Source organism: Lycorma delicatula, chromosome 10 (genome assembly GCF_047948215.1).
Source record: "Lycorma delicatula isolate Av1 chromosome 10, ASM4794821v1, whole genome shotgun sequence".
NCBI lineage: Eukaryota > Metazoa > Arthropoda > Insecta > Hemiptera > Fulgoridae > Lycorma > Lycorma delicatula.
The window spans coordinates 25,439,498-25,466,068 of record NC_134464.1 but is presented as its reverse complement, the minus strand read 5'-3'; the positions used below and the strand labels follow the sequence as shown (position 1 = coordinate 25,466,068).

At 29.1% G+C, this 26,571-nt stretch overlaps 1 protein-coding gene across 1 annotated transcript in view; it reads left to right on the top strand.

Moving 5' to 3' along the window:
• Window positions 1–26,571, top strand: part of cnk (connector enhancer of ksr) — a 90,669-nt gene that overhangs the window by 26,138 nt on the left and 37,960 nt on the right. The window contains 5 exon segments of the mRNA XM_075377798.1: window positions 264–2,124; window positions 6,739–6,884; window positions 8,813–9,011; window positions 9,703–9,874; window positions 14,399–14,707. Coding sequence (XP_075233913.1) covers window positions 264–2,124; window positions 6,739–6,884; window positions 8,813–9,011; window positions 9,703–9,874; window positions 14,399–14,707 — 2,687 coding nt within the window.

Below are 26,571 nucleotides of genomic sequence, written 5' to 3'. Positions count from 1 at the left end.
GATGTTTAAATAATAAAATACTTTTACTGTTTTTTTTGTTTTTTTTTATGATGCACAAAGAATAATAAAAAACTGATAGGTAATATGGCTGTATTTGTTTCAATACCTGGAAATACAAAGCAAATGAAAAAAATAATTGAAATGTCCTCTCGTGTAGTAACTTTTGTACAGTTATAATTTGTGTAAGATTACAAAGTAAACTTTTAATTCCTTTAATCATTTAAAGCTTGTTACAGATTAATTTTACTTTTAATTTTTTACAGTTTTGGCAAGAATTAAAACTGGAACGAGAATGGCGAGGGGGTGATACGGAAACTAAGGATAAGTCTGGAAGGTCACAGTTAATACAAGATTGTGAAGAAGCACAACTACAATTATCACCACGAAAATATAGTAGTTTTGATAGCCTAAAAATGAAACCTGATTTGGTCAGCTCCTGTCAACCTGATAATTTATCAATATTTGCCAGAAATTGTAAAAAATCATCTGAGAGTGTTCATGATGATGTATTCAGGACAATAGAAAATTCACCACGAAAGAAATCCAGCGATAGTGATGATGTTTTTAGAACACCTGATAGTTCAGGTATTGCAAGTAAGAAGTCTAGTGTTAGTGATGATGTATTTACTGTTACAGATAATACAAATTGTACAGATAGTTCAAAATTGAACGATAATAATTATAATTATGATAATAGCAATAATGATGATATTCTTGAATGTAGGAAAATTTCTTTGAAAGAGAAAATAAAAATGTTTTCTAAGGGTGTTCCTCCTTGTTTTGATTCTGATAAGATCAGATGCTCTTCAGTCAGTGATAATAGCAATAAAAATAATATTAAGCCGAAAGTTCCTGTGAGAACATTTCGTCTCTCACCAGAAAAGAATAATCCTTCTACTACACCGCAGGTTGTAGCCAGGGTTATTAACAGTAAAGATGAGATTATAGTCAGTAGTAACAGAAGTAACATTAAAAGCTACAGTAGCAGTGGTAATAATGCAAACAATGATAATGAGTCCGATATTATTAAGACCAAAGAAAGAGGTAGATTAGATAAAAGCCACAGTACACCAGCTTATGATTTTAATGTAGATGTAAATATTATTCAACAGTGTACTAAAAATAAAGAATTAGTTATTGATAAATTACAGACTGATAAGAGTAATGTGCCTGATATAACCAAAGAGCAAGAACTTAGTAGCAGTGATAGTAATAGTTTAAAAAAATTACCAACTTCATCAACATTGATATCCCATGATAAAACTGAAACTGTTAAAGAAGTTCATGGGCAAATGGTCGAAACTATAAATAAACATCTTTTAAAACTGAATGATGAATCGGATGCTGTTGATGTACAAAACCGGATGCAAACCTTTTGCACGACTGGGAAAGATAAAAAATCTGGTTCAGATATAAATGATGAGTTTTTTAATCGATGTGATGATAGTGAAAAGACTGAAAAAATAGGTAAATTACTCGAAACAATTAGTTCATCTATCGCTGAACACAGAAGAAGAGAAGGGGAAAAAAGTAACATGGTTTTATTAAACAGTCAAAATATTTCTGATAATGTTGTGAACGTTGGCATAGAAGGAAGCGCTGGAGGTGCAGATTTATCAAAAACTATATTACAAGTCTGCCAGGAAGAAATACTGCAGACTTATAACCCGAGTAATTATGTAACTGATAAAGTATGTGATGCTGATGTCATTAAATCAAATAGTAATAATAATAGTAGAGGAGCAATACCGCTACCTCCAAGAATACGAGGGACTCCTCTTGCTCTTCCTGATGTAACCATTACTACCTCCTCATCCAGTGCCGTGACTAGTAACACCAGTGGGATAAGCAGTAGTGTGGTTCCAGAAATGCCTAGAAGGAAACCTGTATCAAATATGGATTTCATTGATAGTCCTGTGAGGCCTGTTGCTCCTGCAACATTTCCTAGACATCAAAAATCTGATTCACAAAGACCAGTAACACCACCTGAACCTCCTCCTCGACCTACCCCTCCTCGAGGTACTTATCGTGGAATGTTTACTGCTGCTAGATCAGTTGGAAAAAATACTGCTTCAGCTGTTGCCAGCCCTAGATGTTTACAGAAGAAAAATCCACTTCTTTCAAGTAAGTATTAATTTTAAAAATTCTTTAAAGTTTTAATTAATATTTAAAAATGGTTCTGTATGCATATTTGCAATCTTTTTTATTTCACTTATTTACAAAAATTTTATTAAATGGTTTATTTTATGTGATTCTTGTTTATATTCTGAATTTTAATATTACCTCAGATCTTGTCCTTATGCTTTTATTTTTCTGTAGTAGCTGCATCTCTTTTAAAAAATATAAACAATTTTTTCAAAGTAGCCATCTAAATAACTTTTTAAAATGTATTTCTGTGTTGATTTTAAGGAATAAGTTATGCTTAAATCCATTGATTATTTATTTATACTTTAATGCAAAAAAAAGTTATGTTTGATTAACCCAGTATTGTGTTATATAAGCATTATATGGTATGGATGCATTATATTATGCTTTGATATTTGATTAACATTAATTCTACCATTCGTTTGTTTGTAAATAGGGTTATTAACTAACTGCTTTTAGTTGTTTATTGCCGATGTCATTAAGAGAATAAACACTATTAGTTTTGTATTGTACATGCCTATCTTACATTAAGTGTTGGTTTTTATATGAATTTTATTATCCTCAGTTAGGATTTTGTGTGTTTTATTCCTTTTGCCAAGTAACAAATTTATTAGGTGGATTAAAATAGCATTACACCCTTTCGAATGAAGCTTGTAGATTATTCTAAAATAAGATTTAAAATCATTCTTTTCACAATGGAAATGTGAAATCAAAACCTTGTTATTTATTAAAAGAGTCGCATGAATAACATGAAATTTCTTCACACAATGTTAGAGTGAAAAAAGTATTCATTTTAAACTTGTATGGAAATGCAAAGCTTTCTATTAAAACATCAGCTTGGTTACACATTGTTCTGTTTTTTATGTAAATAGGATTGTAGAGACAGGAAAAAATAATTCATCAAAACAGTGGTCAAGAGGGAAGATTTTTCACTCTACAAATGAAGTAAAAGTAACCGATTTTACTGAATTTAAATTTATTTAATTAAATATATAACAAATGAGCATTTTTAGGCGCATCCAAAAGTCCATTTATGTAACAAACAACTTATATATTTCTCTCTACTCTAAATAACTAAAAATAAACAAAAAAATTATAAATTAATAAAAGCAAAAATTAAAGTACAATCTTAAGAAGGAGATTTTTAATTTTTATGTTAGCAGTGTTCAGGATGACACAATTTAGCCACATCACGTTTCCTGTTTTCTCTACAACAATACTAAGCTAGCTATTTGTTTCATATTTTATATGTCGTAGTGACAAATGTTAGCACTTTAACTGCATACAAATATAAAATTTTGCACTACGTTAAAAAATGAACATAAGAGACAATGCTTCTTGAATAAGCATATGGTAAATCATTAATGAAGATATAATGACTGATGATTGACATAATCATTTTAATGATGGTTGTGTTAGTGTTGAAGATTATGCTTAGTGGGTACTCATCTATATCAACAAAGGAAGACAATATCAAGCATGTTGAAAATATTTTAAGTGAAAGAAGAAATACTGTCGAGGAAGTAGCATTAATAGTTTGGATGGGTATCACTTGGAAACAGTATTGTTTATAATACTGTGAACATGCATCTTGCTTGACAAAATATTGTTCCAAAAATGTTGTCTACAAATCATTAAGAAACTTCCATGATATTAGCAAGAAACCTTACAATTATCGCTGATTAAATAAAAGTTTTCTAAGGAAGATCATAACTGGAGATGAGACATGATACTTTTGTATGATCCACAGACAAAACGCAAGCCATCAGAAAGAACATAAAATTCATATTTGCAATCACAGAAATTTTGTTTGAATAGAAACAAAGAAAAAGATATGTTGGAAGTGTTTTTTAATTGGTAGGGTTTTCACCAAGAATTCGTTTCTGATGGGCATACACTGTAAAAGGAAATGTACGTCAATATCCTTCATTGTTATAGTTTGCAGTAAGAAGGAAGTTTCCTGAAAAATGGGAAACAAAGGGTTTGGATTCTTTTACATAAGAACGCACCAGCACATCAATTCATGTTTGTCAGAGTTTTCTTTAAACTTCCGGGACTACCGTTAGGTATTGCTTCGAAGGATGAGATGAATGACAATTTTTGTATTGTGTGAAAATGTCAAGCCTGACCGGGATTCAAGCCTGGGACCTCACGATGAAAGGCAGAGATGCTACCACTTGTGCCACAGAGGCCGGTCTGAGAGAGTACTTTTTCTTTTTTTTTCCTGTTTAGGTAACTACCGTTTAGATAATATTTCAGAGGATGATGTGTATGAGTGTAAATGAAGTGTAGTCTTGTACATTCTCAGTTCGACCATACCTGAGATGTGTGGTTAATTGAAACTCAACCACCAAAGAACACCGGTATCCACGATCTAGTATTCAAGTCCATGTAAAAATAGCTGGCTTTACTAGGACTTGAATGCTGGAACTCTCGACTTCCAAATCAGCTGATTTGGGAAGACGCGTTCACCACTAGATCAACCTGGTGGGTTCTGAGAGAGTACCTGCATGAAAGAATGTAACAACTCTGAAGCATCCACCATATTTTCCCACCTGATACCACTGGTTTTTAATTGTTTCCTTGCTTGAAAAATTCTCTGAATGGAAACTTATAAGAATGCCTTGATATGCTGGTCAGTGAGATGAAGCAGCTGAGAATGATATCAGAAAATGATTTGCAGGATTTTTTCCAACAATTTTATAGAGAAAAGTGTCTATCTACTTTAAAAGAAATCTATTCAAAAATGTTTTCATGAACTGGTTTTTGAAAAATAAAAATGTTCTGGGAACTTTTTGAATCTATTTTATATTTATGTATATTAGGTCTGTAAATAAAGTAATGAGACTGGTTCAGAAAAAACTTTTTATTTACAATCCAATTATACACAGACTCTTATCCCCTTCGAAATAGTTCCCTTGGGAGGTCATGCAACTCTTCATAGCAGTGTTGGAACTCAGAAACGGCTGGTCTCACATGGGCAACTCTTTTCTGCAGTCTTTCAAGAATTTCTCGATAAACATATTGATTTACAGTGTGTCCTCTAGGCAAAAACTACTTATGGGCAATACCATTACTATCGAAGAAACAAATTAGCATGGTTTTGATTTGCTCATTTTTGCTTTTTTGGGATGTGGAAGTATGCCATTTCTTGCTCTGGTGTTTTGTTTCTGAGTCGTACTCAAATATCCAAGATTCATCACCAGTAATAACATTTTTTTAGAAAATTAGGATCAGTTTAATTCGCCCTAGAAGTTTGCCGCACACTTCCACCCTGTTGTTTTTCTGTTCAACTGTGAGGTTTTTTGGGAACAATTTTGCACAAACTTTTTGCATGTCCAATACGTTTGTCAAAATTTGATGGACTTTGGTGCAGTTCAAATTCAGATATTCAGTAATCATTCTGACAGTTAATCACTGATTGTACCGTATCAAGTTTCTGATTCGCTCAACATTATCGTCACTTTGTGACGTTAACCCTCAGTTGTGGATCATCCGCAACTGATTCGTGGCCATCTGAAAATGCTTTACACCATCTAAAAACTTGGGCTCTTGGGCATCAACTCCATACACCCTTTTCAATTTTGAGAAAGTTTCAGTAACATTCTCACTGAGTTTAACACAAAACTTGATTGCACAGCATTGCTCATCATTAGTATTGCTCATTTTTGTAACGCACAACAAAAACTCGTTTCACAAAAAGTTTGTTTATGTCTCATGTGGCAACAATAGACTAAAAATGTTAATACCTAACATAGATCAGCTGTTCATATAACCATATGTTTACTAGTAACGTTACGGGGTTGCTACTTTGGCTGCCAAAAAACTAGTCTCATTCACAGACATACATACATATATATATAAATATATATATATACACACACTCATGGTGGTGGTAAACTGTTTTATACTTTTGTCTTTGACATAATTAGTACATTGGAGAATATAAACAAATACAATAACAAAAAAGAATTGATTTTGCTAAGTTAAATATATATATGTGTGTATATATTGTATGTACTAATCATGTTACCCATATATTGATCATGGTGGTGTTGTTTATACAGATTTTGAGGTTGTTAATAGTGTTTTATGTTTTCTACATTTTAAGTTTTTTAATATTTGTTTAATTTAATTATAGAATTTGTTTACCAACTGATGATATGGAATTCATAATCTTTGAACTGTTTTATTCAATAACTGTATATACTCATATCATCACACAAACCATCATTTACAGCCTGCAATAGTTTGTGAATCTCAGTTAAAACGCTTTTGTCTTCCCTTTTGTTACGGATTCAGTCTGTTAAAATTTGTATTTGAACACTTTTCCATTTCAATGTGGACAGTACTGAATTATTTCATAATCAATGTATATTTATTGTTTATCAACAGTACAATATATAGTACATATTTACAATTAATTGCGTTCCAGTTTTTGCATTGCTGTCTCTTAGATCTACATATCTTTCAGAGGGCTATTGTAATTCTTAATTTTAATTACTTTAAAAATTTGATTAGAATTAGTATTATACATTCTTTAAATATAAAATATTATTTCTAAACCTAAACCATTTTTGGATTTTATTTTAGAAATGAGAAATGTCAGTGTATCAGAAATTGGTATATGCGATTGTCAAGGTTGGTTACAACAGAGGTGCCGTAAAAGTTCTGGTCAGTGGAATACCGGCTGGTTTGTCATCAAGGGTACTACATTCTACGGTTTTGCTAATAAAGAGGTAATGTTTATATGTGTTGGAAATTGTAAATAAAATGAAATTTATTAGTTAAGAGATACAAAATGCACGGAATATATATTAATATTTGTGTTTTATTGACAGGCTATTTATACTTCCTTGTGTATTTGCAGGTATGTACATGTAAGTGTTTTTCAGGTATATGTGTGTGCGCATATGATGTAAGGGAATATACAATAAGAATTTACAACAGTGAAAAAAATTTTCTTATCATATCTCTTGCTTGCTTTATGAGTGCATACAAAATATCCATGATCTAACAAATTTTTTTTATGAAAGTCTTAGTGAATTTTTGATTTGAACTACTCACATTGCAACAATGTGAGTAGTTAATTTCTGTGAATAATAAATTATAGTACATTAACCCTTTAATTGCAATGAGATGTTTTGATGTGCTATGAATATTTATCCTGATGTACCATGGTCATGTTGATGCAATATGTGTCATTCAAATTTTAGCAGTGTTTAACTGAATGATGGCACGCCACATCTTTTAGATTAAGGATTGGTTAGTAGTTTTTCCAATCTGGCCAAGTTCTTAAGTAATAGATTAAAAAGATTGTTTATATTTTTATTGCTGTTCATTGAATTCTTAATCTTAAGTCTTGTGTTTTTTAAGACTTTTTTATTTACATATTTGTAACTTTTTTTAATTGGACTGTGGGGGTCTCCATTATTTTGTAGTTTTTTTTGTGCAGTTATTTAACCTTTATAGTTGTGTTTTTAGATTATTTATATTCTTGAGTTCATAAATATAATTTAATTTTAAAAATAAACTAAATATTTCTTACCTTTTTTTTAATTTAAATGATTTTAATTTTTTGGTGATTGTCCATTAAAATTTTAAATAAATTTTGGATATACAAATCCATCTCTTGTTGCTGCTGCATCCTACCATCAAGCATTTCTTGATGTGACAAATTTGCCATTTCTCAAAAACTGGTCACTTATTTATCTACTTGTTATATTATAAATTAAAAAGAAACCATGAATTTCTCCTCATCATATATTTTTTGTTAGTAATTTATGTTTGTTGAAACAGTGTTTTAAGTACATTCTATCTACTTAAAATTCATTTACATCATTTCTTCTCTTTTCTGTTTCGCATTACTGGTGTTGCTATATTTTTATATATTTTGTTGTGGTTTTATAACTATTGTACTCATAATTTTGTGTAGGGATAGTGGTTTTTGTAGCTTACATTAGCTTAAACATTTTTCTTTGATGCATGAGAATTTTTTTCAGATACTTAAAAGAATGAAATTTTTCTAAATATTGCTCATGTATTAATGAGGTAGATTTCAATTTTTAGATTTCATTAAATATGGTTTCACCTGATGGCAATTTATTTTTAACTTTTCATCCTTTCATTCATCAAGATTCTTCTCTATGAGATTTTGTAGGAGTTATCAGCTTCTTATTTTTTATTTATTTTGTTGCTCCTTAAATTTCCACCCTTGTATAATTTCTTTTAACAAAAAGAAAAATTATTTTAAGATATTATTTTTTTAGCTACTGGGTAGGTGGTAAGTTGTATATCCTTAAACCTGATAGTTCCACAACATCTGCGTTGTTTCAAGGATAACAGCCTGGAAATTAAAGGATTAAATGAAACTAAAGCTTGGTGAAATGACAAATTTCCAAAGGTTTAATGAATTCCACGTCTAATGATCATACAAGTCTCTTGGCATTTAAAATTTAAGAAATTAGAATTATCATTTTGGTATACTTATTTATTTTTAATAAAGTAGATATCTGCTTCCTATCCAACTGTAGAAAGATTTAAGGAAAGTTGTTTTAAATTTCTTTTGACATTTCATATTTGAACTAAGTGTAAAGTAGTTATTTTTAACATTTTTATTTAAGTTTTTAACTATGTTTTATTTATTTTTTTTAATTTTTTATTTCAGGCACAGAAAGCTCATTGTCTTATATCTCTTCCTGGTTTTACTGTATCTCCAGCAGATGAGGTAAAAAGTCGTAAATATGCCTTTAAAGTTTATCACACAGGAACCATTTTCTACTTTGCTGCCAGTAGCCAAGATGAATTGACAACATGGCTTGATTGTTTTTCTCTTGCTACTGTCACACTGGATACATTGAGTGATTGTAAGTTGTCAAAATGCATCAATTTTTAAGTAGAAAGTATATATGGATACCTAATATTCTGGAGTTGACAGGGCTGTTTGTGATCTGGATTAGTTAAAATTAACCTTTAATGTTCCAGTTTTTTCTTACAGTTACAATTTTTAAATTTTAATTCCATTGGTTTCATTATTGAACAGTTTTGTCAAATTTAAGTATAACTTCTTATAAAGAAATAACTCTACAATATTCTGTAGGCCAAAAAAAAAATATTACTATTTAAATGGCTTAGTGTTGTTATGAGATATAATTCAATTTTGGAATATTTTATGTACATATATTAAATTTATAATTTTAGATTGTATCCATTAGTTTCAATTATGTACTAAGGTCAAATTCGGTAGTGTCCATTTGCATAAAAATATGTACTCCTCTATATAATAAAAATACCTATGTTTTAAAAGGAAGGACCACTTTCCCCTCTTATTTTTTGTCTCCCTTATCGTAAAACCTGAATAGAATTTAAGATTAATCTTTTGAAATTATTTGTATTCTTTTGTGCACATAATATGGGTATAATAGAGGACACTCAGTGGAATAAAATAAGAAGATTCAACTAGATTAGAATAAGAATGAAAAGATTTTTATTGTTAAAAAATTAAAAATATATATTTGTTAGTACTAAGTATTAATTTTTTCAGAATTGTTTTTACAGCAATATTATTCAGTGAATCAGAAGGGGAAGTGACAGCTGATGAGTCAGAAGCTGAATCTTGTTTTCGTAGTCCTAAAATGAAAAAGTTTGCTGTATTTTTATCTGGAACTCCTAGTTCACCTCGTCCTGCTCGCTCTCATCAAAATTTGACTGCAGAAAATAGCAATAAAAGGTAATTTTTCAGTGCTCTTTCTTGATTACAAAATTAAACTTCTAGATTCTTATCTATCTCTTGTAACGAGGGTGGGATTAAAAGTTCTGGCCCTCACACAGCGATGGCATTAGTACATTTAACTTCTCAATAGTGTCGCATGTTTCCATTCTTTGTTAGTTTACTGTAAGAGTTTAAAGTTGCTGTATCACTTAGTATAGTATTTACAGTCTACCAAAGTGGAGAATTAGGGCGTTTTTGGAAAATGAAAAAACTAGAAATTTGTGCTTATAAATTAAATACTTTAGTTTGAACTACTTTTAAATTTTAAATTAAATACTTTTTTAAAAGATTAGAAAAATTAGAATACTTTTTTCTGAAAGGCTTAAGTACAAAGAAAATCAAAAAAGCTTGATATGACATTGGGAGACTCTTTTCCATCAAATACAGCAGTTAAATGTTGAGTCGCAGAGTTTAAAACGGGTCGAACGCACACTAGCAATGAACCATGAAATGGACACCCTTCTAAATTGGCTTTGCCAGAAATGATGGAAAAAGTGCATAAAATCGTTTTGGCAGATCAACCAGTGACAGTGAATGAGTTAGCAGAATTTGTAGGCATGCAATGGAAAAATGTGTGTGCAGTAATTTTTGTGAACATTTGGACATGAAAAAGCTGTGTGCTGGGTGGGTGCTGTATTTGCTCATGCAAGACCAAAAATAGTACCGAAAAAACATTTCAAGTTATTGTCTCGAACTCTTGCATCACAATCCAGAGGAATTTTTACTTGAATTATGACAGTTGATGAGACTTGGGCAAATCACTATACTCTCGAGACGAAACAGCATTCAAAACAAAGAGTTGAAAAAAGATTAACCTAGTTCAAAAAAAGTGAAAATGACTATCCTTTAACAAAGTTTTGGCAACTATATTTTGGGATGCTCTTGGAATAATTTTCATTGATTATCTTAAAATGAGTGAAACAATAAATGGCAAATATTATGCGACCCTATTGCAGCATCTCTGCAATGAAATTAAGGAAAAACAACTGCATTTGGTAAAAAAAGTTTTTTCCCATCAGTTTAATGCTCAAACTCGCACTTAAGTCGTTGCTGTGGCATAAATCAATGAATTACACTTCAAATTGTTCTAACACCCCCCATATTTACCTGATCTGGCTCCCAGTGACTATCACTTGTTTCCTAACATAAAAGAATGGCTTGAAGGGAAGAGATTTAATGAAATTATCTATAGATTTTTATTTTAAGGAATTAGATAAATTGATGTACTGAACTGGTATAAGTGCTCTTGTGGGACGTTGGGCTAAATGAATAGACTTTAATGGTGACTAAAAAAACAGATCAAAATTTACCCAGAAAAATTTTGTTTTCTTATCCAGGCTCGGAACTTTACACCCTACCCTCATAGCTTTATAACTTGAAATAATTAATTGAGAATGATTCTAGATCACTATATAGTTGTGCTGAAAGGTTCATGAAATTTAGAGATTCAGTTGCCGGATTGAAAAATTGACCTTCAAATAGAAAAGATTGTTATTAAAATTTGGCATCAAATATTTTTGTATATATAGATATGCTCATCAGCTATCCAGAACTATAGAAACTAAGCAGACTCTCACCCATGAGTACAGGGTAAAGGCAAATTTTTTTCCTCAGAATATTTCATTACCAGTGATTAGTTAATAGCTAATTAAAAATATATACAACATTATTATTAGTAATGTACTTTCCACCACATTATACTTATTAGTTGCTCAGTTATAAAAATTTATAATTATAAAAATGATACCTTTCATAGTTGAAATTAATACCTGTCATGGCTTATTTTCATATGTTACTGGAAGGCACGAGAACATGTCATATTCCTGATCTCATCACTGTAACTGGGTTTATTTTTCATCGGATTATCTTCGTAATTTGTTATCGACTGATATTATCTGATTATTGCTCTTCAATTTTATTTTAATCATTTTAATTTCTTAATGGAAATTCTATGACCACTGATAATTCTTCAATTTTTTTTTCTATTATTATGGAGTTAATAGCAATGCACCAAAAAGTTATTTGTAATTTTGTAATTGTGAGATGAATTAACCATTAAAAAATTTTATTCTCTGTTTATTATTTGTTAATTTGACATTTACAGTTGTGCTCTTCATTAATTTTAAAGATGGGTTTACTAGAAAATAAGTGTAAACACTTGTAAATAATTTTATTGAATGAAAATATATAAATTTTTTTTAAAAGTTTTCTGAGGTTTGTCAGTCGCTTATTTCAAAACAGAAATTAAACTTAAACTTTTTAAAAAGTTTATTTTAGTTTTTTTTGTTAGTTCTAACTAACTAACTGTTAGAACTAACAAAAAAACCAAAATACATTTTTTAAGTTAATATCTGTTTTGAAATAAGCAACCTAAAAACCTCAGGAAACTTAAAAAAAGATTATTTGTTTTCATTAAATAATTATATAAAAAAGTATTTACATTGATTTTGAAGTAAACCCATCCTTTAACCATCCTACTTTTTTATTGTCTTGATAATGCTTATTTAAATTAATTAATTTTTAGCCATCTGGAAAAAGTGAAAACACTGATGACTGGTTTTAAAACAATGTTGATTGATTTATTTAAAATTATGAAAAAAACACCCTCATGCTGCCATCATGACTTATTTTGCTGAAATAATTTTGATGCCATGCTGCTGTCACTATGGTATTTGTAAGCTTTTTGTGGTTGTTGGGAATTTAGTGTATAATATAATAAATACATTGTATTTAAAGTTTTAGAACAGTATAAAATTATCTGGTATTTTTTTAGTGATACTTGCAAAGTACTTGGGAGACTTCAAATTTTCAGATTTGTCTATTATTGATGGAATGTTTGTTTATTCATCATTAATCTATTTTTAATGTACCTTATTTCAGGGAATTTAATGAACATTACATGCTTTGGCATAGGAATTACAGATTTACTACTTACGTAAAATATAGTTTTAATTTCCATCAACTACTTAGTCATGTAGAGCTTTTTTTTTGTCTCTAGTCTCGAGATTGTATTATTGTATAGATCCTATGATTTATTTTGGTTTTGTACATGCGTGAATCACAAAATTAACTTTACTACTTGCAGATTGAAATTCTTTGATGTGATCCATTGAAAACTTATGTTGGCAGCTAATTATTAAATTATAATTTTAACATAATTGTTGCCTGGCTTGTATATTTCTATAAATCTATTACTGTTATTATTTTTATTAGTTTATAAATACATTTTTTTAACTTTATCTATCTGAGTTATTTCTTCAGAAAATGTGAATTTAATAATTTAAGCAGAGTAGCCATATTTAAATTTAAATAATATATATATATATATATATATATATTTATTATCAGATATACATTCCTTCCATCTTCATTTCTTTCTGTTTTAAGTTTTCTTTGTTCAACATTGAATATAATGTACATATGTTGCCATTGCATTAGTCACAGCAGTAAAAGGAATTCAAAAATTAATTTTCTGCGAAATTTTGTTGCCATAATTTTTCAATTAGGTTTAAAAACAATTATCATGTGGACTATAAAGAAAACAAAATTTACAATGCAAGTGGTTTAGTGGTTTTAACTATAATAGTGGCAAATGTTACAGCTGTGACATTTGTAATACTGCAGCTGCTTAGTAATAAGTATTACTGTAATTGCAGATTTACTTAGTTACAAGGGTTTGATTCAGCCACTTTAAAAATTTTTGATAATCATTTTTGTTTATTGATACACAATACAACACTATCTGACTTTTCTATTAGAACCACTTGTGAATAAATTTTGTTAAAAAAAAAAAATCCCTTTCATATGTTTGAGAATTTCTGAAAAATAGATTTCTGTGCTGATCTGGTGTTCTTTTGTTTTGTATTTACTTTCTTTCAGAGATCAGTTTAATATCTTTTGTATTTTTGTTTATTTGTGTATAATTTAATGTTTTTGTAATGAATTATGACAATATTTTAAAAAAAAAGAATTAAAAAAAAATCACCTTTCAACGATAACTCAAAAATTAAGCTTATTCATTTATCAAATAATAATAATAATGTTTCTATTGTCTAAGATATTGGTTTGTTCCTTTTAAACAATTAATCTAAGGAAAAAAAGTGTGTGTGTGTGTGTGTGTTTGCATGCATGCGTGCATTTGTTGTAATGAAACCAATGTTAGTGATGTACACTTTTTTAATTAGGTGAAACCACATTAATTGTTGTGTTTTATAAAGATTTTTGAAAAAACATTTATTTCATTCTTAAATATTATTCAGGTCATAATAAAATTTATCCTTAATTTCATGTGATAACTTTGAAAATTAAATTTCTGTAATTTTTTTTTAAAGTGTGACCCAAAAAAAATATTAACCAATTCTAGTTAATACCAATGCCACCAATAGATTTTATAAATATATAATTTATTTAAAATATTAATTGTATTTTACTTTTATTCATAATAATGAAACTGCTGCTAGTTATTATATAACATGATTTCAGTGCTGAAGGGCAGAAGAAATTTAGTTCATTGAAAAAATTAGGAAGTCGTAGAACTACAACAAGTACATCAAGTGTGGGTAGTGGGGGGGGCACTGGTAGCATCAGTGATATGGATGGAGTAAATACTGGTAGTGGTGAAGCAAATTCAAGCCTTGATCGTAAATATTTGAAGTTCCTTGATAGAGGTCAAATTAGACCTGTCCCTACTGCTCAGTTTAGGAGTTACAGAAGAGTTGCACCTGCACTGCCGAAACAGCATCCTCATCCATTGCATCAGTCCGCTGAAAGTGTGTTAGCTCTAGATTCTGGGTATGTAAATATTTTTAAAGTTGTTATAAAAATAATTACATTAGTGACAATGGCTTAAAGGTAATATAGTGAAAAAACAACTTAATAAATATAGCTTTCAGCTAGAAGTTTTATTATAGTGATTATTTTACTATTCTTTATCATATTCATTTTAAATTTATTTAATTTCAGTTGTTAGAATTTTGAGGTTCCCACTTACTTTTTAATCACATCTGTTTAAAAATGAAAACCTTTAAAAACATTAATTAAATAACTCTTTAACATAAAATAAATATTTATGAGTTTTGTTTGGTATATAGGAAAAAATGATTCTGAAAGTATCATGTACATCATATAAAATATTCCATTCATTTACGTCCATTTGATATTATAATCTTTATATGTAATTGATTACACCTTTTTGAATTTTATCAACTTTCTGTGAATATGGAAGGACCAAATAAACATTGCCCTTTTCCTTCAATCCTTAATCAAGTCGTTGTTGGGTAGATGGTGCAGTATTGATCATTACTGGATTTAACTATTAGTGGATTAAATTTCACAGGCTTATTACTACATAAGCAATGTTAAATTATATACATGTTAAAATAATTAATAGGTGGATCAGGAAATAATCATTGACATTTCCTATTGCATGGTGACTCCTTTTTTTGAAATGTTACTATAAATAAATTTTTATGTTAAGTTGTTTTAATGATGATGACAATATTTTCTATATAAAGTTAATAATTTGTTTCCTTTTAGTAGGTTCTGTCGGAATGAGTTAGAGTTTAGTTTGATACTTCCATACGCTATTCATTCCTGTGGATGGTAATGGTTATTCTTAAGAATAATTGAGCCATTTCTCTGGTGACTTTAATATCTGTAGGAAAAGGTATTTATAGCTGCTATGACTTGTCAGGGAATGTTGTGGGGATGAACACCCACTACTTGAAGTCATCTTGGAACAGTCCTTTCAATTGATATTGTTTGCTTCATTTTGGAACTTCACATGAATAAACTATCTCTTTTGCTGAATCCACTTCCTTTCTCTTTGCTAGATACCTTTTTACCGATGTTCCATAGATTTAAACTTGATACTCATTGGATCTATGCCAAGGTTATGGAGGGGTACCTATTAAGAAGTATGAGATTTGTGTAATAATTTTATAATGTTCCCATTAAAGCGATTCACATTTACAAATCCTGTTGATAACCCCCAAAGGAATGTATTTTTCATAAGGTTTTTTGAATCAGATGAACTATTTTGTATTGACATCTAAATTATGTATTGTAACAAATTGCTTTTCCATCAGATATTAAAAGGCCACCTGAGAACAGATTCGTCTTGAGTCTGTTATTATGGAAGTCTTTTCCATAGAAAATCCTTGCTCATACTCTTATTACCTTGAAGTAGCTATGAGAACAATAAGCTTGTAAGCCAGATTTTCTGTTGGATGTTAATTGTATTCCTCATTCCCTCAATCTGTAATTTTTACCGTCTTAATAATAGCTTATCGTATCCCATGTTATGTGTAGCCAACATTTCTTTCTTTAATTCTTCACCACCATTCCTCCATGAAGTTATTCATTGTTATTGCATGTTTAGTTTCTGCCGTCCATGTTTATAATTTTTGCAGCCTGATAACACCAATCATACTGTTGAAAAAGAAGAAGACGCATGGTATTCCCTTAGCATGCATTTTATTTTAATGTTTTAACATATTATCTTCTTTCTTTCATATTCTGTTACATTTTTTCTTCATTCTATTCTGTGTATTTTGTAATTCATAATTAGAAGAAATATTCTTTAAAGAACTATTTCTACCAGAGTACTTTTGTTTGGTGTGTTTTATTAATATTTATTTTATCTGCACTTCTTTAAATTGTCATAAAATTTTTATTTTGTTATGATAAAAAAAATAATTCACATGATGAATTTTGTTTAATGCATTGAATGAATTAAACATTGATGTAGTAATGTCTTATCTTTTACTTATAAGTTATGGTTTAAATTTTTAATACATATTATTTTACTGCCATACTTTTTGGGTGGGATCCTTTTGTTAGGGTTGTTTTTATATAAAAAGAAACTTTGTTCTAGTTTTTCACTTTGTAAATTTTTCTTTGTGTTTGGCTTTACACTATGAATTTTTATAGAAAATTGTTTATAATTCTTTAATTATCTTTTTGTGGCTGAAATCTGTGCTTATAAATTTGTTTTTGTAAGATTTTTATTATTAATTTTTTCTCTTTTCTTGTAAAATTTTAATAACACACCACAGTAAACCATTCTTAGCAAATTATGCTTGTAACTCTTGTATTAGTAATATAATTTACTTTTATTTTGTTAAATATTTTTTATTTTGTAGTAAAAATATATGTAATAAGGTTTTGATTTTTGTCATTTTACTCTTAAAAATTGTGTTTTGTATATAAATAGATTTCATTGTTTTAAATAAATAGTTTACAAAATTTTTCATCCTTGCAATGCAAATCTACTTTGAGAGTGTAAGATGTGTATATATTATATATATAAAATTATTTTTTAAATGGTATAAAAAAAATAGTTCTTTAAAAAATAAGAGGCGCATTAGTGTTGATTGGCTATTAGTAAAATCATTCAATAAATAAAAAGTGCTTTTTATTTAATACTTTCTATGTCAAACATAATTTACAAAAATGCCATTTTTCAGCCATTGATTGAATATGGCCACCGATTAAATGAGTTTTTTTGCTGTATTACACAAAAAAGTATGTTCTAAGTAGCATTGGAAGCCATCTGTTACTCATAACATATCATATTGGTTGGGATGTTCGGGAAGGCATCTCTGATGTGGACCTTCAGTTCCAATATTGTGGCACAGAGTGCTTGAAAGACATCTTGCTTTAGATGCCCTCATAAGAAAAAATCAGCACATGTTAGATCACAGTGGTCTAGATTATCCAAAAGATGTCATTATAATTGGAAATCAGTCTTTGCAGAAAAATTTGTCACAAAAAAACAATCTATGTATAATCTGGCCATGTGCACGGCCTCCCAAACTTATTGAAACTATAAGGAGTCAATCATAATCATTATCCATAATTGAGAAATGACAAAGTCTTGGTGATATCATTCACTGATAACATGATATAAGGCATTTTCTTTTTCCTGTTTAGCCTCCAGGAATTACCATTCAGGTATTACTTCAGAGGATGATATGTATGAGTATAAATGAAGGATAGTCTTGTACCATCTCAGTTTGATCATTCCTGAGGTGTGGTTAATTGAAACCCAACCACCAAAGATCACCAGTATCTATGATCTAGTATTCAAATCCGTATAAAAATAACTGACTTGTAAGGGCTTGAACACTGGAACTATCGACTTCCAAATCAGCTGATTTGGGAAGACGTGTTCACCACTAGACCAACCCGGCGGCAACCACTGGTAGCCAGTGGTAACACTGGTAACATATCAGACATGTTTGTGCAAAACTGTTTGTGAGCAAAAAAATTTTGAGGCTTAATTTCTTACATAATTTGCAGTTTGTTAGAATGAAATGGAGATCCTGATGCGATATTCTCCTAAATAAACAATTTGTTATTTGCAAAGCTATAGAGTTTCACTGAGCAGATCCTTTTGAGGTACATAAATTTGCAACATGACCGTTTACAGTCATTTCTAATGTACATGTAATACTTCACTCCCTCCTGTATTATGGTTATAAATAGATGCTGTTAATTGTTTTCTTTTTTTTTTTTATTGTTGATAAGCTTGAATCTTGCACGTGGGATATGGAAATGAAATTTTTTAGAATATGAAAAATGCTATGCATGTCTGGGATTTGAACCCGGGATCTCCAGATGAAAGACCAATACTCTACCACCCTGCCACAGAGATCAGCTTAATTTAAAGGAAGTTACCCACCTTATAATGGTGCGACTATCTTGCACGTTACTATGCCATCTCAACTTAAAATGTTGACTAAATACGCACATTGTGTAGCTATCACAGAATTTTTATTTTTGAAACAATTTTTAACAATAAAAGCACAATGTTCAACAGTCCAGCTCACCATCTTTATGTACCAACAAACAAGCAGCTCAATAACAAAAGAATTGGCTTACATTGATACATTATGTGATTGTACTACACAAATAAAAATAGCTATGAACCCTGCTGCACCTGTTCTCTCTACTTATTTTTTGATGGAGTGGTACCATTTCTACTTTTCATTAAACATTTGGGATTTAAATCACTGTCAGGTTTGGATTTTTTCGTACACTAAAAAATTTTACTCTTAATTAATTTAGGCAACAACATGTTACCGCTTAAAAAACAATCTTCATGGACTTTAATCTGTTTGGGTGATGATTAGCATGTAGTGAGTATTCACTCATTGTGGAAACCTTCTCTCTTAACTGTCATTTAACCATTACATCTTGAATCTTGTCATTTGATTGAACATTTAGGTTTTTCTGATTAGATGTTCTTTCAACTTGATAGAAAATTGTTCAAGGTCAGGGCTGTATGTAGATTAGACAGCTGGACCAAAACTTAAAGATCTACGATTCAGTATCTCTATAGATAGGCATTAAAATGTAGCTGGCAGACTCCTTCCATCAGCATTCCTTGCCATTTGCTTATATCATCTAAATTCAATTTTTTCAGAGCCTATGTGGATCAGCATTTGTGATTAATGGAGGTGGTAAAAATCAGTGATGAATTCTGCAGAATTTTATAAATCAAATAACTGTTTGTGTCTCATACTGTGTAATTTTGAAATTGATTTGATCGTTTTAAACAGATACTTTTGTCATAGAGGGGGATGTCTTTGAAAGCCTTGGTTGACTACATCTTTTAAACTCTGCCAGACACTAAATTTGCCAATTATAAAAAAATAACTTTAATTGGCCTTGTTTATTGTTTATTTACTTTGTTACCTCTTTTATTATACTTATGGCTGTTGGGCTAGTGGTTTTAATTTTCACAGATAGATCTACCATCATTGCTTTTTTAATGTTGCAGGAGTCTGGCCCAATTTCAGTTAGTTAACATAGTTTGATTCTGATTTTTATTTCATATTATTTCAATACTTGATCATTGTTGTTTTAGTTCTTTTTTTGGAGTGGTTGTCCTGAGAATAGACAATATGGTCTGTCGGAGTAGTAATCTGTTTTTGATGGGGTCGTGTTGACAAAAATGAAAATTATTCTGATTAATTTTTTTGCATGTTTTACTTTGATTTATTGAATTGCATGAGTTTTAGTTTTGTTTTGTATGTTTTTTCAGGATGAAGTGATGATTTATGGTGGTCTCATTGAGCTGTTACTGTCTTTTAATTATTATATTATAATTGTAGCATGTGTCAAAATTAAGCATGTCAGCATGAAGCATGAAGGTTTTTGTATTATTTTAATGTAACAAATAAATATTTATTAATGTAAATGTATGACATCTTAAGTCGCTGATATACATGGACCTACAGTCCCTTGATTCCTATTCATTTACATAAAACCATCTACATTTTTTTCTTAAAGAGCCGTAAAGTTATCTTCTCATGGTGGAAGCAGTGTATATACAAGCTATATTATATATTAGATTTTATTATTTTAATCATTAAGTTTGGTTCTACAGAGAACTTTTATTATTTCAAACTGATACTGTATATTTATTTTATGTATGCATGATATCTTTATTAATATGTATAGGTATATTTAAAAAATTTCTTCACATTTAAAAACAACAGTTTTTTCTTCTACAAATCTGTGGTGTAACAGATATCATATTTGTTTATCACAACTGTATTGCATCCATATTTCTTGATCCTGAGCATTTATCATTTCTTTAAAAATTTGCTATTTCCTTGTCTATGTATTTTTTCACCATTTTTCCTTCTTTGATGTTCCTTTTAGATATTTATTTTTCATTATGAATCTCTTGTAGATATTTTCTTCAATCTTTTCATTCCTCTTCCATCTGTTTCACTTCCTTGAAACTGGCATACAATAGCAGAGGTGAAATGTAAAGCAATGTTAATTGATGAAGGTTGTCTTATAAATAATTTATTATGATATGTACATGTATATTTTAATAATGTATTTTTAAAAACAATATTTTAATCAATAACCGTTTTGAATAGGTCAGATTTTCTTATTTTTTTCCTATAATCTTAGGGTACTTTAAATATTTCTTTGGTTATGATTTAGCTTTATACAAAATACTACACTCCTTGTGAAATCATCAGCAAATTTCTTCAGATCATTTGAGGTTCTTATGATCAATCATTAGCAATCTTCAAAATCTCCCTTCCTCTTAAATATTTTGCTGCTTATTTCCTCTATAAAAATTCATTCCTGGTCATTAAACATCTAAAGTACTTCTATAATTTCACATTTTCTAATACCTTTCTTTCCTGTACCTTTTGTTAATTTAACATTTATATTGCCTCTGTTTTTTTGTTACTAAATAACAGAATGGAGACATTTGTTTATTATTATAAAAAGTAAAAGTATATAATACTCTTTTAAATAAAACAGTTTTAATATGAAATATTTTTATACTATATATATTTTATTATAGAAAATAATCAGCATTTTTCCACCATGGCTGATCACTCCTTCACAACACATAACTTGTTATACAAAGTTGAATTTGTATTTATGAGAAGTTCTGTAAGTAACTAAGATCGTAAAAACATGTGAATAAAAAACTTTGCTAAGTGATTGATTAAAACCATCAACTTCTGGAAATAAATTTATAAAATTGGATCTTTCAGTTGCGTCTCCTATGAGAAGCTGAAAATCATCATCATGGAAATTTTTATTTTAGACAGTAGTCTGTACAACACCACTTTAACTACAGTCATACCAATCTCAGATTACACAACCAGTATATTTTTCTTTGGTTTACAACTTTTTGTCCTTTTCTCTTCACTTGTATTGAGTTACAGCAGTGAATATTTTTCTCTTCCTATAATACAATCAAGGTACTGTTATTTTCCTTCCTTTAACAATTCCAGTATCCCACATTTGTTTTCTTCTGCAAAAATCCAACGTTAGTTACTCTATCTGTGCTATATTTTTCTCTAGCATCATATTTCAAAACTCATTTTTTTATATGTGCTATAAAAAATTGTAAAAATGTTTGACTTTTAATTATTTCTTCTTTAATATAATACGTAAATTTATCCTAAAGAGACAAAAGTGGCTGCAAGATTTACTGAATACTAGGAAAGCATATTATCTGATTGTTTTGTATAGGTCATGTGTACTGGGATTGTATCTGACATATGGTACAAGGGAGAAAGGAGTTTACTGACAAAATTAAAAGTTTTAGCGTGTATTTATATATGAAAATCATTAATATAAAAGCACTGTTTAATAATTTTTTTTTAATTTAAAATTTATAATAAACTCAAAGTCTAATTTTCCATTTTTCATAAGTTACACAAGTATTATTTATCTTATTTTTATACAACAAGCTTTTAAGCTTATGTCATTAGTTAATCATTAAAGAAAGTAAATAAATACAGTGATAAGAACATTTACCAATTTAGAGCATTTCATTTTTGTGATTTTCCTATATCTGGCTGTTTGGTGCAAGAACTAAATTATTATAAGCAAATAGATGTAAGAACAAGTCATTCTCAGAATGGCATAGTCGTTTTCAAACATCCTATGTTAGTTTACTAGAAGAAAAGAATGATTGATAAAGCTTCCTGCTGTCTTCTTTATGACACCATTAATATTATTGCATAAATATTTGTATTTCACCCCTTCAAAATTGAGATGATATTCAAAGCTACAAGTGACATTCATTGCTGGAACTGGCTGTGTAGCATTACTTTTGGTAAAAAGAACTATGATTTCTCTTGCACCTTTAAAGTACTTTATAATACTTCACAGGCATAATAAAGATTGAAACACTTAAAGTGAAATAAGAAATTCCCTTCTGTCATTATAACATTGCCTTTGCTAGTATCATAAACATCATTATATATTATTGGAAACTTATATGTTTACAAACTACATTGTCAGTAATGGTGATTATTCTACTGTTTAACTTTATTGGCTGTTGTAACAATGTTCGGTTACTTAAATGCATAAAACTAAAATAATTTCTAAGCTTTTTTTTTGATTATAATTATAAAAAGTAATATATTTATCGATTTAAGATGGTATAAAGTATTTGTATCTTATTGTCAGCTACATCCCATATCCTTAGTGTAAGTATACCTTAGCTTGTTGCAGGTCTGGATTGCCCGGCCAGATTTGTTGTTATTTAAAACCAGCATAAAATTGTGGCTAGAAGATAGCATTCAAGGAGCCAGTAACATTTAAAAAAAAACTGATCTGACCAGGTTCAAATTGTTTACTTAATGCTGAGGAAATTAGCAAATAGCAACATTTAAGCATTTAGTGTAATTAGCATTATTTAAACTGCTTTGGCATTCAATTGGAAAGAAAGAGGATTATGCAAGATGAATCACACTACTGTTTTCCTTTATAGTAAAATCATGATTTCTTGATTTTATTTTCTAAATCGTTATTGCTTTTAAGTCTTAGAAACTAATATTTGTAGTTAAGCAGATATTTTGCTTGTCTTATAGGATGGAAATTTTAATTTATTAATGTAATAAACAATAATTTATTCAAAAATTGTTACGCGTGATTAATAAAAAACCAGTTGGTAATTTTGGGAAAATTGTCAAAAGCAATGCTATTATTTGGTTAGTTTCTTATGTAACCAACCACTGGTTTATATAATGATATTAAATGATACAAAGTATAATAAATATGTGATAAAATAATCACATAGGACAGAACCTTATAAAATATAAATTAAAAAGCATTATTAATTTTGTTGAGACCAGCTTATCACTATGAGAATGGATTACAAAAAAAAGAAAAGAAATGCTAGTTTCTTTATTAATGAAAGGAACATTATTATGCCAAGTGTGAAGCGTTTAGTTTTTTAGATGTTTGACCACATTATTATACTGTTTCTGTTGTTCTTGCACTTATGGCTTTCCAGATATGGTGGTGGACTTTTACCATTTGATGTAATCAAAAAAAGAATAAAGAAAATAAATAAATATATGTAATGGTGCACATGTAATTTATTTTTTTTCTTTGTTTTTCATCCAACATAAATAAACATAATACATTATAAGTGACACTTCAGTCTGTTCACCAGCATAAACATATATTTAGTAATTTCATAGTATTGCATCTGTTTCTCTTAATCTACTTGTGCTACTGAATGTGTTGCTTTGATTCTTGATAAAAACAGTATTTAATTCTTGAGTTGAAAACTACAATTAAAACATGCATGCTGTAATTATAAAAAATATTTCTAAAATTATTTTATTGATTTGAAGCAAAATTCTCCCTGCATTCCTGTAATCTCTGACCCATACCCCTCTGTGTGAATATTTCAATCTCAAAAACATTTATTAAATAATACAATATTTCATCAAAATAGTTTTTTAATTTCTTACTTTAGAATTGCGTAGATAAAAAAAAATAAACTTTTTGTAGTCGTCAATACACCTACCTATCTTTGATAGCTGTCTACGCATGCTGCAATATTAAATTTGTTTGATTAAATCTGACAGCCTCGTAAGTTAATTGTAATTTGTTGTTTTCAACAATATTATACTTTATAATGAAGCATCAAAGAGTTTGCATCAAATTTTATGTAATATAAAGGTAGTGTAACGTAATGAAAATTAATAGAAAAGTGATTAAACACTTATAAATTGTTATAAATTCCTCAAGATGGTTGTGACTCTGTGAAAGATGATTTTAGGAATTTTTTAACCAAGCAGGTCAATGACTGAAAAAAAAAGTAGAAGGTTAGACAAAAATAATGGCTAATCGTCATTAGGGATGTTGCTTATAAGTGATTGATGTCTCGTGGTTCATGCTAAACAATTTTTAGTAATGTTTTGGTAAGAAAAAGTGATAATGAAATTTGTTAAGTTGTAAAATATTTACTGAAATTTTTATTATCAAAAAATGATTTATGATTTGAATATGGGTCATTATTTACTTCAGTGTGTTATAACTGATTGTGAATGTTGAGCGTTTACTAAAACATCAAAACAAAAACCCGATCATCTAACTGGAAGTTCCTAATTGAGTAAGGACAAGAAAAAATTGTGTAAAGGTCAATCAAACTATAAAGTTGTTCCTGCACTTTCCTTTAGTTACTGTGATATTTTATCTCTGAATTTCTACAATAAAATACATTAATTGAGCTGTTTGTATTATTTGCATAAAGCTATTCATAAAAAAAAAAACAAGCCAGATTTATGGAAGGTCAGTTCAAGTAAATCGCACCTTAATAATTCATCACCCCATTAGCCATTACTTTTCAGAAATCTTTGAACAGAAATAACACCAGAAGCATACTGCAACCAGTATATTCAACAGACATCTTGTGCCTTTTTCCTTTTCCAATGTTAAAAAAAACATGAAGGGATAATAGTTTGAATTGAAAGCATTAAACAAAAATTCTGGACTGAACTGAAATGTTGAAAAGTAGAATCCAAAAAAAGTTTTGAAAACTGAAAAAAACAAAAAACAAACATTGGCATCAAACTGGGTTCTGTCTATCTGATGGGCGCTGTTTAGAATTAGACAAAGTAAAGACATAATTTTTTAAATAAATGGAAATTTTAAAAACTTTTGATCAGTTTTAGTACATTCGTTATTTGCTCCATACATTTCGATCTTTCTCTTTCATTACATTCTTTGCCTTCTGCACATGTCACCATACGGAACTGGTTTTACTATACCTATCACCATTCCAAGTTCTTTTTACAAAATTCTACCACAATTTCTTCCCTGTTTATATTAATTTTATTACTTAATTAATTTTTGAGATTGTATAATTGTAGATTAGAAAATTCTATATTTTCCTTTCTGCCTCTACTGTTCATATTTTATTGCCAAAAACTGCTTTACAAAAATATAAACTTTTTAAGAATTTCTCACTCCTGAATCATTAAACATGTTTAATGTTTGCAGACTTGTTTTCTGTATGAAATTTTTCCTTTCTTACACTGTTCTCTTGTTGATCTTTTTCTTACTTTGTTTATTCCTTGTAATTTTACTTCAACAACAAAATACTTAAATTTCTGGTGTTTTATATTCCCATCTCAATATTATTAACTAATTATTTTATTATTCTTTTTTTACTACATTTTTTATTTTAAAACTAAATTTTTTCACAAAAAAAAATAATATTAGTAATTTTTTCTTTATTACTTTGTATGAAGTAAAGGACGTATTGTAATCACAAAAAATTTCAGATTTCAACGAAATATCCATTTTGACCATCCCTGAATCAATTTTGACTAGTTTTGGTGTGACGTCTGTATGTATATATCTATCGCTCATATCTCAAAAACGATTAGCCGTACAATGTTGAAACTTTGTATTTAGGACTCTTGTAACATCAAGTTGTGCACATCCCTTTTAGATTGCAAATGACTGGGCCAAAAATGTGTGTACAGTCAGACTTGAAAATAAAGCAGGGGTTTCAATTTTGAAACATTTGGATTTTGGACTTTTTCTTAACTGCTGTAATAAGCTCTTGTTGAGAGCTTTTTATTGATGTACTGTAAGTAGTACTTATTTTTACTGGTTTCAGAGTTATAGCCTAATGAATGATTTGGATCTTATAAAGAGAAGGCACATCAGTTCAAATCCTAGTTCATATACATATTTTTTTTTTTTTTTTTTTAATTTATATATTTGATTTGTTAATAATTATTAACTGTGATTATAAAAAAAATTTAACAATAATAATTCAATTATAATACACAAAAAAAATCAGTAGTTATTAGTGAAATAAAATTTTATGTACTTTTCATTTTAACCAGGGGTTA